The 20054-nt window shown below is 43.8% G+C and overlaps 1 protein-coding gene across 6 annotated transcripts in view; it reads right to left on the bottom strand.

The window, feature by feature from the left end:
- The window catches only part of LOC132391632 (dihydropyrimidinase-related protein 2), an 83490-nt gene that overhangs the window by 11281 nt on the left and 52155 nt on the right, over window positions 1-20054 (bottom strand). For all 6 annotated transcript variants that reach the window (XM_059965075.1, XM_059965083.1, XM_059965110.1 and 3 more), the window contains exons 9-10: window positions 7785-7941; window positions 5084-5225 (exon numbers count right to left, since the gene is read on the bottom strand). In XM_059965075.1, coding sequence (XP_059821058.1) covers window positions 5084-5225; window positions 7785-7941 — 299 coding nt within the window. The remainder of the gene's footprint in view (window positions 1-5083; window positions 5226-7784; window positions 7942-20054) is intronic.

The following is a 20054-nucleotide window of genomic DNA, read 5'->3' as shown; positions in this document are numbered from 1 at the left end:
TTTGGGCTCCTGATGTGATGTAATTGGAGATACAGACAATTTCAGCCCAGTGAACTGCATAGCCCAGCAACCCACCTCTTTAACACTAGCCACAGGACAATTTATGATGACCCATTAATCGAACTGGTACCTCTTTGGACTGTGGGAGGAAACTGGAACACCCAGAGGAATCCCACGCAGTCATGGACAGATTGTACAAACCCTTAGCTGCCCTGAGCTGTAATAGCGTTGCGCTAACTGCTATGCTGCGATGGTGCCCTCATCAAAACCCCTCAAATATTTAAAGACCTAGATAGAGTGGGCATGGAGAAGATGTTTCCTATAGTGGGGAATCCAGGTTCAGCCTCAGAATAGAAAGATGTTCCTTCAGAACAGAGATTAGGAGGATTTTTTTTTAGACAGATGGTGAATCTGTGGAATTCATTGCCACAGATGGCTATGGAGGCCAAGTTACTGTGTATATTTAAAATGAAGGTTGATAGGTTCTTGATTAGTAAGGGTGTTAAAGTTGCAGGAGGAAGGCAGAAGAATGGGATTGAGATGGTTAATAATTCAGACAGGATTGAATGGCAGACAGGACCCAATTCTGCTCCTGTGTCTTATGGTGTCTGGGTAAAGTTGTTCTTTCTCACCACTGTTCTGAAGGGACATCCTTTATATTGAGGCTATGCCCTCTGGTTGTAGAATCCCTAACCAAAGGAAATATCCTCTCCATGTCAATTCTATCTAGGCCTTTCAATATTCGGTAGGTTTCAAAGAGATTCCCCGCCTCCTCCTTCTCTATACTCTAGCAAGTACAGGCCCAGAGCTATCAAATGTTCTTCATACATTAACTCTTTCATTCCCAGGATCATTCTTGCAAACCTTCTCTGGACCCTCTCCGATGCCAGCACAATCTTTCTTGGAAACGAGGCCCAAAACTGTTCACGATACTCAAGGTGCAGTCTGTACAATGCCTTATGAAGTCTCAGTATTACGTCCTTGCTTTTTCTATCCCAGACCTCTTGAAACAAATGCTAACATTGATTCTGTTACAGTTACATTCAACAGATTTGCTGAGTATGAAAATGAATCTCAAGGTTGTATATGGTGACATACACACACACACGCACACGCACTTTGATAATAAAATTTATTTTGGACTTTAACAAGTTAATCTTTAGGGAATTCAGCACTGGGGCTCCAAAGTCCCTCTGCTCTTCCGATTTCTGAATTTGCTCCCCATTTAGAAAACAGTCTGTCTATATTCCTTCTACCAATGTGTCTGACCTTACACTTCCCTGAGTGGAGGGGTGGTGGAGTTGTAAGGTGCTCCTTCCCTCCACAAGCCTGTAGCTCACCCTTGAATAATCCTGGGAATGAAACAGTTAACATATGTAGTACTTGCTTAGCACATCACACCCCCAAACCCCCAGTCAAGGTCACATAAAGCCGGGGAGCAGCTGGTGCACATCACGAGTCCTGGTTATGCCAACCAGACAATCACTGAAGAATATTGATAATGGCCGGGGTCACCTGCCTTGCCCAGAAGAAAGCAATTGCAAACCACTTTAGCAGAAAAATTTGCCAAGAACAATCATGGTCAACAAAATACCACGATCACCCACGTCATACGACATGACGCATAATGAGGATAATAAGGGTGATGATGATGGTGGTGATGGTGATGTTGATGGTGGTAGTGGTGCTGACAATGATGGTGGTAGTGGTGCTGACAATGATGGTACTGATAATAGTGGTGGTGGTGGTGGTGACGGTGGTGGTGTTGGTGATGGTGGTTATGGTGGTGCTGGTAATAATGGTGGTGGTGGTGGTGACAGTGGTAATAGTGATGGTGATGGTGATAATAATGGTGGTGGTAATAATGGTGGTGATAATAATGGTGGTGGTAATAATGGTGGTGGTGGTGGTGACAGTGGTAATGGTGGTGTTGGTGGTGGTGATGTTGGTGATGGTGATAATCATGATGGTGGTGATGGTGATGGTGGTCAAGGTGATTGTGGTAATAATGGTGGTGGTGATGGTGGTGATGGTAGTAACGGTGGTGGTGGTGGTGGAGATGGTGTTGGTGATGGTAGTGGTAGTGGTGGTGGTGATGGTGTTGGTGATGGTGGTAGTAACGGTGGTGGTGGTGGTGTGATGGTGGTGGTGATGGTAGTGGTAGTGGTGGTGGTGATGGTGTTGGTGATGACGGTGGTGATGGTGGTAGTAATAGTGGTGGTGGTGTGATGGTGGTGATGGTAGTAACGGTGGTGGTGGTGGTGGAGATGGTGTTGGTGATGGTAGTGGTAGTGGTGGTGGTGATGGTGTTGGTGATGACGGTGGTGATGGTGGTAGTAATAGTGGTGGTGGTGGTGATGGTGGTGATGGTAGTAACGGTGGTGGTGGTGGTGTGATGGTGGTGGTGGTGGTGATGGTGGTGATGGTAGTAACGGTGGTGGTGGTGGTGTGATGGTGGTGGTGATGGTAGTGGTAGTGGTGGTGGTGTGATGGTGGTGGTGATGGTAGTGATGGTGGTAATAATGGTGATGGTGGTAGTGACAGTGGTAATAGTGGTGGTGGTGACAGTGGTAATTGTGTTGGTGATGGTGATAATCATGGTGGTGGTGGTGGTGGTGACGGTAGTGGTGATGCTGGTGATGATGGTGATGGTGGTCGAGGTGATTGTGGTAATAATGGTGGTGGTGGTGGTGGAGATGATGGTGGTGGTGGTGGTGGAGATGATGGTGGTGGTGATGGTGGAGATAGTGGCGGTGATGGTGGAGGTGTTGGTGATGGTGTGATGGTAATGTTGGTGATGGTGGTGATGGTGGTGGTGGTGGTGCAGATGTTGGTGATGGTGTGATGGTGGTGATGGTAATGTTGGTGATGGTGGTGGTGATGGTAATAATGGTGATGATGGTGATAATAATGGTGGTGACAGTGGTGGTGGTGACGATGGAGGTGATGGTGATATCCACACTGCTGTTAAGTTTTGTACTTGTTGCTCTATTTATTGTTGTATTTATTACTATCATGTTTACTGTGAAAGCTTCACAAGAGCAAGGAATTCCAATCTGAATTCAGCTCAGATCTTTTGAAAGCAACTCTACAGTTGTCTTGAGCAGCCACAGTTTCTCAGCTCAAACACTCCTCTTTACGGTACATATATTAAATAAAAAATCGTATTGAGGTAGTGTTCCTAGGTTGAATATCCATTCAGAAATCAAATGGCAGAGGGGAAAAAGCTGTGACTGAGTTGTTGAGTATGTGGCTTCAGGCCCCTGTACCTCCTTCCTGATGGCAGCATGAAGCAGTCACAAGGTGAACACCAGGTAGAGCTATGCAAATCCTACGACAACATTTCAGATACCAAATCCCGAACCTTGGACGCTGGGCCAGCCAACATGATATTTCCCGTACCATTAGCCTAAAATACGTTCTAGATGAAGCTTGGGTTTAACAAGTCAACAGCAGATGGATTAAACAGTGCAGAGTTTTGAGAGCGGTTGTCAACTCATCTGTGTGGGTATGATGAGTTTGCCAATGTAGCCTTACAGCTACCACTTTACACATGCCCAATTAATACACAGTGTATCACACCAGGGATGCACATGTAAGGGGTTCTTGCGCCCGAGTGCCTTCTCTCATATCTAATAATTCTTTGATCATAGTAACCACAGGGATCACTGATCCTGTGTGCAGGTATATCCCAGAGAAAAATCATACTAGACTTCAATGCATAATACTCCCAACAATCCAAAGATTCAAAGTATATTTATTATCAAAGTACGTACACAATCTACAACTGAGATTTGTTTTCCCCTCAGACAGCCATGAAACAAAGAAAACCATGGAACCCATTCAAAGAAAAACATCAAACACCTCCACGTGCAAAAAAAGCAACCAATCACACAAAAGGCAACAAACACAGAATATAAAACACAAAATTGAAAGAGTCCAAGGACATTTAGTTCAGCACAGTTCAGTTCAATCTAGTGCTGTGTCATTCACTATCTGCAGGCAGCGTTACATTCAAACATGAAGCAATTACAACCCAGAAACAGGAAATTGAACCAACTAGTCTATACTGATAGAGTGTTAGAACACTACAGCACAGAAGCACTTAGCCCAAGGGTTCCCAACCTACTTCATGCCGTGGACCAATACCATTAAGCAAGGGAACCCCTGATCTAGTCTGTGCTGAACTATGATTCATTAGTCCCATCAATCTGCACCTGGACCATAGCCTTCCATAACCCTTCCATCCACGTACTTATCCAATTTTCTCTTAAATGGTGCAAACAGACCTCACCACTTCCATTGGCAGCTCATTCCACATTCTGAGTGAAGAAGATTCCCCTCATGTTCCTCTTAAATATTTCACCGTTCACCCTTACCCCATGATCTCTAGTTCTAAATATCTATATACTGATGTTCCACCCCATCACTGATGTAACTTGTCTGCATCGATTAATATTCAAACTGCCAACATTTTACTTTCTGCAAACACAATTTAATGTAAATGATACTAGCTTCATTCAAGGAAATTACCAGTACTACAGGCACCACTCCCTATCGCAGTGCACATGAGAGACACCACAACAGGCAGCAGTTTGGGATAAGGGGACTTCTACTATTCTTTGTCTGCCTTCCTTAATTTTCTATCCTGGCTGGAAACAGATGTTCCCTGTTCTCCAAAATGACAAAGAAAGTTGATGCTAAGAACATGGACTGCAGGAGCGGTGTCCTTTGGTATGGACCCAGTTAACTCGCACTGTGGGTAACCATCTTCAGGCTGCATCACTGCCCAAATGCTGACTGGGACATCAGTACTGACTCCATCTTCCAAGTCCCAGTGTCTTCTTCCACAAAAGCTTTTGCAGAAACATTTCACCCTTTCATAGTCATCTCCAATATCCTGACCTTCTATGCACGGTTGTTCCAACCCTGCAAGTTGTCTCATTGATGTCCGCATTAGAACCTCCCTTTCAATGTAATTCCTTTAATCATTCCCATGAAGGCCATCCTCATGACCACACCCCACCTTCTCTCAGGATCCTCCACAACACTTCAAAGTTCTGTGATGCCTTCAGGTACTCACCACAGCCTTGTCCCACACAATGGACATCCGCTCCTCAATCCCATTGGTGCCTTCTGGAATCATGGTGAAGTCATCCTTCCCTACAGCCTTCTGAGAGGTGTTGAAGGTGCAGTGAGCACTGCCAGTAACCTGCAGATCACCACTAGAGAAAGAAGTGACAAGACTCAATGGGTGGAGGGGTCACATTGCACATGCTGACACTCACTTGCCCCAGCACTGAAACGCTCCCACAACCTATAGACTCATTCTCAGGAACTCTTCATCTCATGTTATTTATAATTATTGCTTATGTATTTATTATTATTTGTTCTTTATTTTTATATTTGCACAATTTGTTGTCTTTTGCACACTGGTTGAACACCCAAGTTGGTGCAGTCCATCTTTGATTCTATTATGATTGCTATTCTATCATAGATTTATTGAATTTGCCTGCAAGAAAATGAACCTTGGGGTTGTATATGGTTACATTTTTGTACACTGATAATAAATTTGGACCTTGAACAATTGGCACACCCCCTATTAAGGGCATGGAAGGGCAGATCCAGGAGCTTGAGTATCCCACCTGCTCCACCAAGAAGGTCATGGCCAATCCCATACTTTGTCCATCTCTTCACCAATTCCCAGATCCACTGATCCTAACAGCCCATCAACCTCACACACAAGTAAATTCAACAGCAGAAGATCAAGGCTAAGGAAGTGCAAACATTTACACTCCTGTGTGCCAAAGTTGCTTCTCTTCACAACCCAATGACACTCCTGTGCAGAGATTTGTGCCCCTTGGCTCCATAAGACATAGAAGCACAATTAGGCCATTCAGCCCCTCAAATCTGCTCCGCCATTCCATCACAGGTGACTTATTATCCTTCTCAGCCCCATTCTCTTGCCTTCTCTCCATAACATTTAACGACCTGAGTAATGAAGAACATCAACCTCCACCTTAAACATACCCAATGACTTGGCCTGCAGAGGTCTGTGACAATGAATTCCATAGATTCACCAACCTCTGACTAAGGAAACTTTTCCTCATCTCCATTCTAAATGGGCATCCCTCAATTCTGAGGCTGAGTCCTCTGGTCCTAGACTCCCCCACTATAGGAAACAGCCTCTCCACATCTATTCTATCGCAGCCTTTCAGTATTCAATAGGTTTCATTGAGACACTCCCTCATTCTTCTAAACTCCAGCAAGGACAGGCCCAGAGACATCAAACACTCTTTATATGTTAACCTGAGGCTTCAGGAAAGAGTTCTAGACCAATTGTTCTGTCAATAATCTCAAATCTCTCTCAATGTAATCATTTAAAGTTCAGTAAACTTGGGCAACCAATTTATCACAAAGGACAGATGGTCCAACAATGCCTGGGTTGCTGTGAACTGAAAAGGCAGAGGGAAGCATCCCCATAGACTTGCCGACCTTGAGCCAGTGAGTGACAAAGTGAATTAGGAACCAATTCACACACACGGGTCTGTGAGTTCTGCTGCAGGAGCAAATGCATCACCACTCCGAAACCCAACCTCCACAAACCCCCAATGTTATTCTTGGGCAGCATAATTCCCTCCTCCAAAATCATTCATGTACTAACCGGGACCTTACTGGTCAACACACACAAAATGCTGGAGGAACTCAGCAAGTCAGGTAGCAACTATGGAGAGAAATAAACAGTTAATGTTTCAGTTTGAAACCCTCAACGAGGACAGGTGAAGGAGGGATGGGTCTCATCAATGTTTCAGGTCGAAACCCTCAAAGAGGACTGGTGAAGGGTCTCGTCAACGCTACAGATAGAGACCCTTCACCAGTCTTGATGAAGTCTCTTGACCTGAAACATCAACTGTTTATTTTGCCCCATAGATGCTGCCAGACTTGCTGAGCTACTCCAGTATTTTGTGTGCATTGCTCAAGATAGCCAGGATGTGCCGAATCTCTTGGAACTTTGTTAGTACCCAGTGCCTTTCCACATCCACCCCCAAAATGCCATTCCAAATGCTCCATCCAATCAAGGAAAAACGTCTCATCACACTGGCCTTCCCAGGTTTGAGCCTGTGCATCCTTTGTCAATATTACCCTATCAATACCATTTCTCCATAAGCCTTTGTATAAAGGTTTCCTATCTACATCCCTTACTTTTTTAATGCCGTAATTTCCATCAGAAGCCTTTTGGGACTCATTCCATGCCCTGATGACCTAGTGTCCAAATGGAGATGATCTCAGGAGCTGCCACCTCCCAATGTAACCAACTAACAGGTTTCAGGAGCAAAGTAATCATGAAAATTCAGCTACATTGCTATGATCGGGAGTCGCATAGGCCAAACAAGACAAGGATCTCTAATAAATGACATTGTTTTTTTTTAAACAACAAAATATTATGTTCCATAGTCAATGCACCAAACTTAGTTTACCCTATTTAAAATTCAACATGGAGTAGGGGTGTGTGGGTGGGAAGTAGGGCTGAAAGGGGTAAACTATTGAAACTAGTACCTCTATACTAATAGCCCAGCCTTCTGTAAACCACCCAGAAACAGAACCATTATACCACCACACCTAGATCTTTTTTATTTGTCATTGCAACGGAAATGGTTGAGTGAAGATAGTCCAAAATGTTAACCCTAGAACACCTTGATTGTAGATTCTGTTTCAACTGATTACTTCATTTCTGCTGTGGAAATAATCAGCTTAACAGTTTTAAAGTTCAAAGTTCAACATACCAGGACAGCAAGGAGTTCAAATAGTCTGGGGTGGTCGGATCGGGGCTCAGTGGAGGGGAAGTCACGAAGGCAGCAGCCTTTGCCCAGTTCTTGCTCCAATAATGGGATCCATCGGTACCTAAACTCGCAGTGATTGGTTCTCCGTACACAACTGTACCTGTGGGGAAATGTCAATGTATATATCAAGGCTTTGAATCACTGAATCAGAGTTACAGAGCACAAAACATCTCAGGCCCATCACATCAACCATCAATAATCGCATTTACCAGCACCCGGTCCATGAACTTTTAACCCTTCCAATTCTAATGCTCATCCAGATAGACCTTAAGTTAAATGGACAGAATTTCGCTGATCACTGAGTCTCTACTTCACCTGTCCAGTGATATCAGGAGCAGGTACTTCATCAGGGAGGTTCCCTGATCAGAATAAAGCAGGCAATTATTCAGGACTCTTTCAATGCATTAATAGGTTGGACCCTTCATTTGAACTAAAAACAATTATTTTTATAGAATTAGTTATTCTTTATAATTGTCAAATGTTGGGGGTTTTTTTTGCATGTCACACCAACAGACCACAGCAAATTCCTAATACGTGTAAATGTACACGGTGATCCTTTGAGAACTTCATTGTGGATTTCAAAGTAATTGATAAAATTTAAGCTTTTGTTCAAAACGCACAGAGGTGTAGCGAAAAGGCCATTCAACTCATAAAGGACTGGAAGAAGATGGCACCAGAGAACAATGCTCCCACAGGCGACATCCTCCAGATGGTCCACAAAGCTGTTTCTTTCACTTCTTTGACGTCTTCTTTTTTGTTCAAATATAGCTCTGGTACTGTTGGTGCCTGTGATCTACAGTTTGTATATGATGAGTTTTCAGACCAATTGCACAATCTGGCGCTTTGCTGTCACCAAGAAAGTTCTGGGAGGTGAGCAGATTCAAGACCAAGAAGCCTAGAGACTGGACACGAGTCCATGATTGACTCCATTTCTTGCTGACTAAAGCATCAAGGAAGATTGAAAACATTGCAGTGAGTGTGGAAGATGAGCAAGTGTTCAGCACAGTCTATCAGCCACTCGCTAGCTGATGCCGGAGGAAGGAGTCTGCATGTGACGCACTCTCTCTCTCTCACTCTTGCCCACAGCTCCCATGGGAAGGTCCTCGAGTTTGAAAGGTCTCTCTCGCCCTCGATACGCTCAGATAATGATACTGAAGTTCTGGGTCTGCGGTTTGTGGATTGGACTGTACTTCACATTGAGATGGCCTGCAAATAATGAATGCTGAACTGAACTGAGCTGAACTGAGAATGGACTCTATTGAGTTTGTGTTTAATATTATGTGTTTTCGCTCTTTCTAGTTACCATTTGCACAATTTTTTTTTGTGCGTGTAGGAGGGGCGATGTTCCTGTTGGCATTTCCCCAATTTGTTCTTTTGCGCAGGGAGTTGCTATTTTTCTTTGAACGTGTTCCATAATATTTCTTTGTTTCATGGCTGTCTGCGGGGGAAGATGAATCTCAGGGTTGTAAACTTCATATAAACTGTGATAATAAATATTCTTTGAACTTGGAAGTTCTGTCCCCCATTCTTTCTCTGTAAATAATTTTCCTGCAGATGTCTGTCCAGTTCCCAAGTTGTTTCCACCACCTTAGAGTAGATTGCTCACTTGTTCCCTGTATCTCTGAATCTACCTGCTAATGGAACAGCATCTCCCTATTTTCCCCATCTGGATCAGGCATGGTCTCCTTCAGTCATACGGTGTGCAAATTTCATTACTTTTGCTCCTAATTTCCTGCTCTTGCCTTCATACAATCCAGCTCTGACTCCTGCCTTCCCTTTATGGATCTGTTGACAACTCAGAGGCCAAGTTCAAGTTTAATTATCATTCAACCATACAAGAATACCCATGAATACAGCCAAATGAGACAGTTCATTTTATTTGGCTGCCTTATTATGGTCACAAACATCGATCATTATCCCACAGTCTGCCATGATTGAGTCGAGACTACCTCCTGAGTAAATCACACAAAGAATGCTGAAGGAACTCGGCACATCAGGCAGCATCTATGGAAAGCGAACTAAACAGCCAATGTTTATTTTCTTCCATAGATGCTGCCTGACCTGCTGAGCTCCTCCAGCATTGTACCTGTGCATTACTGAAGTTTTCCAGCATCTGCAGAATATCTTGTGTCTATGACTTTACTTCCTTTCTTCCAAAAGGACAACCATCCACTCCCCTCTACTCAGCTATCTTTGTTGTGTTTGCTCCACCGAAGGGACTTTGCACATCTAAACATCGAGGCCCTCCATTGGTCAATATCGACCATAAATATTGCATCCTAGCTGTCTATGCGATATGCAGTACAATATGGAGAGCAAGCTGATGCCCACGCAACAGGCTCCCCCTCTGCACGCAGCTGATGAAGCCAAAGGAACGGCAGAGAACTATACAGTTTGGCACCAGCAGTGCTGCAGGAGTTGCCAGTCAGCACTGAACTCAATGTTGCACAGCCTTAGGGACTCCAGCTCCAGATTTTTCCATCGGGTTTACTCCCAAAGCCTTCCCATAAGTGGGTCTAGCAGCAAGGCAGTGAAGGTTTCAGATCAGAGTTTTCCTTCTCCTTGATGATCTGCCAACCACAGCTGAAGAGTCCCATTTGCCCAAAACAACTGGTTTTAAGCATCTGCGTTTGCCCCTTCTTGTCAGTAGAAACTGTTCCCCCAGGCTTCAAAGTTCAAAGTAAATTTATTGTCAAAATGCATATATGCTACCATATACAATCAGGAGATTCATTTTCTTGAGGGCATACTCAATAAATTCAATAATCATAACAGAATCAACCAGTGTGCAAAAAACAACAAACTGTGCAAATACAAAAAGAGAAAAAAAATAATAAATAAATAAGAAATAAATATTAAAAACATTAGAAGAAGAGTCCTTGAAAATGAGTCCATAAGTTGTGAAAACATTCCTGTGATGGGGCAAGTGAAGGTGCATCATTATCCCTTTTGGTTCAAGAGCCTGATGGTTGAGGGGTAATAACTGTTCCTGAATCTGGTGATGCGAGTCCTGAGGTTTCTGTACTTTCCTCCTGATGGCAGCAGTGAGAAGAGAGAATGAACTGGGTGGTGGGAGGCCTGATGATGGATGCTGCTTTCCTGCGACAGCGTTTCATGTAGATGTGCTCAATGGCGGGGAAGGCTTTACCACATCTACTACATTTTCTTGGATTTTCCATTCCAGGGCACTCATGTTTCCATACCAGGCTATGACGCAGCCAGTCAATATACTCTACACTACATATCTATAGAAGTTTGTCAAAGTTTTAGATGTCAAATCTTTGCAAATTTCTAAGGACGTAGAGGTGCTGCTGTGCTTTCTTCACAAATTCACTTAAATACAGGTCCACTGAAATAACACCACCAAGGTATTTAAAGTTGCTGATCCTTTCTACCTCTGACGGCCCAATGACTACTGGCTGATGGATCACCAGTTTCCTCCTCCTGAAGGCCATATTCAACTCCTTGGTCTTGCTGACTTTAAATAAGAGGTGATTATTTAGCACCACTCAGCCAGACTTTCAATCTCCCTCCTTTATGCTGATTCATCACCATTACTGATTCGACCTACAGCAGTGGTATCATCAGCAAACTTAAATTATGGCTTGGAGCTGTGCTTAGCCACACAGTCCTAAGTGTAAAGTGAGTAGAGCAGGGAGCTAAGCACACGGCCTTGTGGTGTGCCTGAGCAGATGGAAGTTATGGATGATGTCAATCCAAACTGACTGGGGTCTACACGTGAGAAAATCAAGGATCCCACTGCACAGGGAAGTATTCAGGCCAAGGTCTTGAAGCTTATTTATTAGTTTTGAGGAGTTATTGAGGCTGAGGTCTTGGAGCTTTTGACTGGTTTCAAGGGGATGATAGTATTGAATGCAGGGCTACAGACAATCCTGATATATGCACCTTTGCTGTCCAAATGTTCCAGTAGCTTAGTAACTAGGCCACATGTAAAGACCAAGAGCTGGACTTGGATGTCAGAGGCCATTTGAGATGCATGACATCGGGAGCTTTTAATAAATTTGGTATGGCAACTGCAATGCAGATAACAGCTCAGCACATCTGTATGTGGACTCTGTCTACACTTCTCACTGCCTCATAAAAGAAGCTATTCACCTCAGGCATTCTCTCTGCTCCCCTCCCCCATCGGGGAGAAGATAAAAAAAGCCTGAAAGCACATTATCAGCAGACTCAAGGACAGCTTCCAGCCCACTGATATACAACTATTCAATGGACCCGCTGTACAATAAAATGGACTCTTGATCTCACAATGTATCTCATTATGATCTTGCATCTTTTCATTTATCTGCACTGTGCTTTGTTTGTAGCTGTTACACTTTATTCTGCATTGTTATTAATTCACCTTGTTCCGCCTCAATGCACTGGGGAATGATTAGATCTGTTTGAACATTTTGCAAAACAAGCTTTTCACTTTACCAAAAATAAACCAATAACCATGCTTGTGCTTATTACAGCTGAACAGAATCCTCCTGTATGGGGTACCCAACACCCACCCATAAAAGCCAGGCAATATACTAAATGCCCACTGCCATCCCGAACACCACCAAGAGTCCATGTAACAGCCACAGTTTCAGCTGCTGACCGGGGATCTGTCTTTACCTTTCAATGAGTCCATGATTGGCAGGGAAAAATTTATTTCATCTGGCACGGTTACCAGAAGGCAAAGAAAAAATAATCTTTGCAAAACCAGAGGGGAGGGAGGGAAATCTGTTCATGCAGGAGAGCTTTTGAAGACTCCAGTGCACAAGCCCATGCTGTGGCCAACTGTGAATCCATAGACTTCACAACTTGTCGAGCTGCTGCCTCATACCTCCAGCAACTGTCTATGTGGAGTTTCCCAGTTCACCCTGAGTTTCTGCGCACATGCGGGTTGGCAGGGTAAGTGGTCATTGTAAATTGTCCTTTATTTATTTATTTTGTTGAGCGGTGGGGGGGGCTCCCAACTTTTTTTTTATGCCATGGACTCCTACTATTAACTGAGGGCTCTGTGGACCCCAGGTTGGGAACTGATTTAGAGAATAGGCCCTTCCAGCTGCACTGCCCAGCAACCGCAATAACCACATTTCAACCCAAAACTACTCACAGGACAATTTACAATCACCAATTAACCTACACAGTACATCTTTGGACTGTGGGAGGAAACTAGAGCACTGGGAAAAACCCATGCACTCCACGGAGAAAGAGTACAGAGTCTCCTTACAGCGGATACCAGGATTGAACTCTGAACTCCGACACCCTGAGCTAAAACAGCGTAGCACTAACTTCCACGCTATCATAGTGTGTAGGTGAGTGGTCGAATCTTGGGAGGTGGGGGGAATAAAATGGGATGACTTTTGATTAGTGCTTGATAGGTGGTGTAAATTAGGTAGTCCAACAGGGACCTGTGCTTAATTGTGTGTGTGGGAGTGTGGGGGCAAGGCAGGGGGAGCTGGTTATAGGACAAAACTTGAGTGGTTCTTTGTGAATGACCAGCACAATACAAATGGACAATGTTCTCCTCCTCTGCTGTATCTCTCAAGCACTGGGCACTTGATTTTCTCCTAACATGGTCATTGTTGGATTAGGGTGTAGAGTTGTTATTTTCCTTTTTTTCTTTATAGTTTAACTTTTGCATGGCAACTGCAAGCCACAGCCCCCCCATCTTGCCTTGCCCACCACTCCCACACACACAATCCAACATGAGTCCCTTTTGGACCACCAAATTTACACCACTTATCAATTATCAATGCCTCTCATCATCTTATACACCTCTCAGGTCACCTCCCATCCTCCGTTGCTCCAAGGAGAAAAGACCGAGTTCACTCAACCTATTCTCATAAGGCATGCTCCCCAATCCAGGCAACATCCTTGTAAATCTCCTCTGCAGCCTTTCTATGGTTTCCACATCCTTCCTGTAGTGAGTCGACCAGAACTGAGCACAGCACTCCAAGTGGGGTCTAACCAGGGTCTTATATAGCTTCAAGATTACCTCTTGGCTCCTAAATTCAATTCCACAATTGATGAAGGCCAATACACCATACGCCTTGTTAACCACAGAGTCAACCTGCACAGCTGCTTTGACCGTCCTATGGACTCGGACCTCAAGATCCCTCTGATCCTCCACACTGCCAAGAGTCTTACCATTAAAACTATATGACCACCTGTACTTTTCCATCAGAGCAACACACACAAAATGCTAGAGGAACTCAACAAGTCAGGCAGCATCTACAGAAATAAATAAACAGATGACTTGTTAGGCCGAGACCCTTCTTCAGGACTGGAAGAGGGAAGATGCCAGAATAGAAAGGTGGGAAAAGGGGAAGGAGGACAGCTAGAAGATAATAGGTGAAGCTAGGTGGGTAGGAAATGTAAAGGCAGGAGAGGAAGGAATCTGATTGGAGAGGACAGTAGACCATTGGAGGCTACCCAGGGGAGGTGATAGGCAGGTGAGAAGAGGTAAGAGGCCAGTACGAGGAATAAAAGAGGGAGAGGGGACGGAATAGTTTTGTTTAACTGGAATCTCTTTCCAGTTTGATTTCTCTAATATTGATATTGATTTCTCTAATCAATGTTCATGCCATCAGGCTGGAGGCTACCCAGATGGAATCTAAGGTGGTGTCCCTCCACCCTTCGGGTGGCCTCATTGTGGCACAAGAGGAAGCTATGGACCAACATGTTGGAATGGAACCTTGTTTCCAGCAATGCTTTCTAGCTCTGGAACTGTTAATGGAGTAACTTCCTGTCCTTTCTTCACACCACCACCATAATCCAATCATAATTTTTCCCTGCTGTGACAACCAGCAAGACCATGACCATTTAACTCAGCTTCACTTCTCTTCATTCTTTCTTATCTAAAATCCATTACTCTCAATCCTGAATATATTCATTGAGAGTCCTCCCACCTCTCTCGGGTAGGGAATTCGATAGATTCAGTGTCCTCTACTTAATTGTGGGTTGGAGAATCTTCTCTACCCAGAATGGCAGGTCACTTAAGGTGAGAATATGCAGTTTCTAGCAATGCCAGTCAGGAGAAACTTCCTCCCTGCGGCTACTGTTGAGATCCATTAGAATTACACTCATCAATAAAATTGCCTCTTACTTTTCTAAACTGTGCAGATTCTGATTAAACCTCTTCCCATCACCATCAATAACACTTGGAGATGTGAGGCGAGATATAGGCTTTTATTGGCTGGAAGAAAGAACAAGCAGCAATTGACCACCACACTGCATCCTGGAGGAAGAGTCCATGCCTCCAATCGCCTTTATACCGGGGTCTGTGAGAGGAGCCACAGGAGCAGTCAGCAGGGGGGGCATGTCCAGACAGGTATATGGAGTTCACCACAACAGCCACACCAGAAATCTATATATCGAACCTTTGCTAACCTCCTGTTGCAAGCAGAGATCGTGTGGAGATTCGCTGATATTCTGGATGCTGTCTCATCAGGGCCCTGTTTAGTATGGTATAAGCATACACATTTTGGCTCTAATCAGCTAAATGGCACTCTTTCAAGTGAGACAACTGGCTTCGGGCAGACCTGAAGATGCTGCAGAGGAAATGGTTGGCTTTGGGATAGGTGCTTGACACACCATTATTGAACAAATCAAGTCCCTGAATCAGGAAGGAGCAGCAAAGGGGTCACTCACAGCTAACTGCGCTGCTATAGACCTGACTATACCGGTTTGACTGGTAGTATGCATTCACTTCAGACTCTGAAACACCAAGCTGCAAGGCATAGATGTTTGGGGGAACATTGCATGCCCAGTAGTGTCATCTTTCAGCTAAAGCCATTCATTAATTTACAAAAAGGAAGACATGGCTGGAAGACATTTAACTGAGCAAAATTCCATAAATTGAAAAGACTATTGATAAAAAAGGAACATTGATGCTGGCATTCCGATGCAGTGAAAGTACTACTGGCTATAGAGAAAAACTACTTCAGAAGCTGGGGACTTAGCACAAAAGAGCCAATGGCATAATAGAAATATTCATAATCATAATTTGAGAATTTCAGTACAGGTACAAGAAGTTCAGCCTGTGGCCTGTTAAAGGTGCCAGTATTTAGTCCTGAAGAAGGGTCTCAGCCCAAAACGGTGACTATCTATTCATTTCCATAGAAGCTGCCTGACCTGCTGAGCTCCTCAAGCCTCTTGTGTGTGTTGCTTAGTATTTACGAATGACAGGTTACATTAGATTACTCTCAGAATCCTTGCTTGTGTGAAGATCAACATGAACAGTGTACACGGCAATACCAAGTATAGGGACAAACGCAAAACAAGATAGTACAAAGATTGCAATGCAATCTGAAAAAGGGCAAAAAGAACACTGACGTGGCAATAGCAGAATAACCCAGAGAGGTGGAATTAAGATCCAAAGACGGGGAAGAGGATGTGAAAGAGGAACTTGGTTCAGAAGTCCGATAGAACAGCTTCTTCCCCACTGCTGTGTCTGGTTTTCTCCCAGAAGAGAGAAAATGGATGGGTCAAAGAGGCAGGTATCCTTGACAACACTGTCTGTCTTACAAATATACACAGATTGATTTCTAGACACTAGTCCATTAGCTCACACATTATTCCTCTCACATTTCTATCACTGCCTGGTATGGGAACTGCACTTCCCTCAATCACAGGACTCTGCAGAGAGTGGTGCGGACAGCCCAGCGCATTTGCAGATGTGAACTTCCCACTATTCAGGACATTTACAAAGACAGGTATGTAAAAAGGGCCTGAAGGATCATTGGGAACCTGAGTCACCCCAACCACAAATTGTTCCAGTTGCTATCATTCAGGAAACGGTAAAGAGTCAGGACCAACAGGCTTCTTCCAGCAGGCCATCAGACTGATTAATTCATGCTGCTACAATTGTACTTCTGTGTTATACTAACTGTCCTGTTGTACATACTATTTATTATAAATTACTATAAATTGCACATTTAGTTGGAGACATAATGTAAAGATTTTTACTGCTGATGTATATGAAGGATGTAAGAAATAAGTCAATTCAATTCATTCATCTCCTCCTAGTTATGCAACCCCCAAGACTCCCATCACCAATGCACTCCTTCCCCCCACCCCCTCAAGAGGATCAGTGCTGGAGGGACTCGATCTCTCATCTCCACCCTTTATTCAACATAAGCAACGTCCCCCTTCCTCCACACCTTCAAATTCTCAGTTCCAGTGAAAAGTCATCAACACAAAATACTAACTGACCTTTCCTCCTCCACAGATGCCATCTTACCTGCTGAGCATTTCCAGCAATCTCTTTCAGATCCCCAACATCACTTTGCTTTCAGATTAAGTCTGAACAACCAGCCAATATGGTGTGGAATCTTACTGTGCATGGCAGTTGGTGGCTTTCCAACACTTCCAAGAAGGTATGGACCAGGGAAGCACAGGGGCACTTACAGGACTGCTTTGAATCGGTGGACCGTAAGTCTGGATGAGAATGCCACAGTTGTCACTGACTTCATTAAAGTCTGTGTGGATGAGTGTGTGCGTACTGTAGATTCCCAAACCAAAAACCATGGATGAAACAGGAGGTTCATGGTCTGCTAAATGTTAGATCTGAGGCATTCAAGTCTGGTGACCCAGGTCTGTATAAGGAAACCAAGTATGACTTGCAAAGGGCTACTTCAAGAGAGAAGAAACAACTCCAAGAGAGGTTGGAGGCAACACTGGATGCACATCAGCCCTGACAGGGTTTGCAGGCCATTCCTCCCTACAAAGCAAAATCCAATAGCATAAATGGCAGCGATGCTTCACTGCCAGATTAGCACAATCCTTTTTATGCTCGCTTTGAAAGGGAGAATAAAACCACAGCTATAAGGACACATGCCGCATCTGGTGACCCCTATGACCTCTATCTCAGAGGCTGACGTCAGGCTGTCTTTCAAAAGGGTGAACCCTTGCAAGGCAGCACGGCCCGATGGAGTACCTGGTAGGGCTCTGAAAACCTGTGCCAACCAACTGACAGGTGTGCTCAAAAACATCTTCAATCTCTCGTTGCTATGGTCAGAAGTTCCCAGCAGCTTCAAAAGGGCAACAATATACCACTGCCCAAGAACAGCAACACGAGCTGCTTTAATAACTATAATACAGTGGCATTCACATCTATGGTGATGAAATGCTTTGAGAAGTTGGTCATGATTCTAGCCATAACCAACCTCTCAAAGCACTTCATCACCACAGATGTGAATACCACTGAGACGATAGTCGTTAAGGCAGCTCATGCTGCTCTTGTTGGGCACTTGTCTCAGGAAGGACATGGACCCACTGCAATTTGCTTATAGCCACTATAGGTTTACAGCAGATACCATCTCATTGGATCTCCACACAGCTTTGGATCACCTGGACAATGCAAGTATCTAAAAAGCATCCTGACATATCGACCATAGCTCAACATTTAATACCATCATTCCTACAGCCCTGATCAGAAAGCTGCAGAACCTGAGTCTCTGTATCTCCATCTGCAACTACATCTTTGACTTCCTAACCAGAAGACCACAATCAATGTGGGTTAGAAATACCATCACCACCTAACTGACAATCAACTCTGGTGCACCACAGGGATGTGTGCTCAGCCCACTGCTCTACTCTCTCTCTACACCATGACTGTGTGGCTCGGCACAGCTCAGATGCCATCTATAAATTTGCAACCACTGTTGGCAGAATCTCAGATGGAAATGAGAGGGCATACAGAAGATAGATAAATCAGTTAGTTGAGTGGTGTCACAGCACAACCTTGCACTCAACATCAACAAGACCACAGAGCTGATTGTGGACTTCAGAAAGAGTAAAATACAGAAACACAAACCAATCCTCACAGGGGGATCTGAAGTAGAGAGAGTGAGCAATTTAAAGTTCCTGGATGTCAATGTTTTTGAGAACCTAACCTAGACGCAACATATTGACACAGCTATGAAGAAGGCGAGACAGCAGCTATATCTCAGGAGTTTGAGGACATTTGGTTTATCAACTAAAACACTCGAAAACTACAAATCTATCATGGAGAGCATTCTGATTGGCAGTATCACTGTTTGGTATGGGGTGGGGGCTACTGCACAAGATCAAAGTTACAGAAGCTTGTAAAATTAGTCAGCTCCATGATTGTTACTAGTCCCCATAGTATCCAAGACAGTTTTAAAGAGCAGTGCCTTAGGAAGGTAGCATCCATTATTAAGGAGCCCCACCACCCAGGACATGCCCTCTACTCACTGTTACCATCAGGAAGGAGGTACAGAAGCCTGAAGGCACACGTCGATTCAGAAACAGCTTCTTCCCCTCTACCATCCGAATTCTAAATGGACATTGAACACTACCTCACGTTTTTATTGCTTTTTTTTTGCCATACTTATTTTAACCTATTTAATAGACGTGTATACATTTGCAGTCATTCACTTTCCCCCCCTATATTTATTATCAGAATCAGATTTATTATCACCGGCAGGTGACATGAAATTTGTTAACTTAGCAGCAGTTGTTCAATGCAATACATAATATAGAAGAGGAAAAAAAATAATAAATAAATCAATTACAGTATATACAGACATTTGTATATATTGAATAGATATTTTAAAACATGCAATAAAAACAGAAATATTGTACATTTAAAAAAGTGAGGCAGTGTCCAAGGGTTCAATGTCCATTTAGGAATTGGATGGCAGAGGGGAAGAAGCAGTTCCTGAATCACTGAGTGTGTGTCTTCAGGTTTCTGTATCTCCTACCTGATGGTAACAGTGAGAAAAGGGCATGCCCTGGGTGCTGGAGGTCCTTAATAATGGGCGCTGCCTTTCTGAGACACCGCTCCCTAAAGGTGTCCTGGGTACTTTGTAGGCTAGTGCCCAAGATGGAGCTGACTAGATTTACAACTCTCTGCAGCTTCTTTCAGTACAATGTATTTCATTGTACAACTACTGTAAATTTAACAAATTTCACAACATATGCCGACAGTATACCTTGGCCATAAAGTACTTGAAATATTTGGAAGGGGATACAACAGCTGCTTTGAAATTGCATGTCTCTCTTCCAGGACACAAGGGAACCAGGAAGGTTCCATCTTTCACTCTGAAACTATTAACATCTCTTTATAATTTTATACTTCCCTCCACAGGTTAACAATTACACCAACCAGCAAATTTAAGTATGTAACTCTTCACTCTGACATCCAAGTTCTTAGAAACTACAGTCCCTGGACAGATCTCTGTGGAATACCTTAAT

This window comes from Hypanus sabinus, chromosome 1, assembly GCF_030144855.1.
Source record: "Hypanus sabinus isolate sHypSab1 chromosome 1, sHypSab1.hap1, whole genome shotgun sequence".
Taxonomy (NCBI): domain Eukaryota; kingdom Metazoa; phylum Chordata; class Chondrichthyes; order Myliobatiformes; family Dasyatidae; genus Hypanus; species Hypanus sabinus.
The sequence above is the reverse complement of the archived record's forward strand: the minus strand, read 5'-3'. Positions and strand labels throughout refer to the sequence as shown.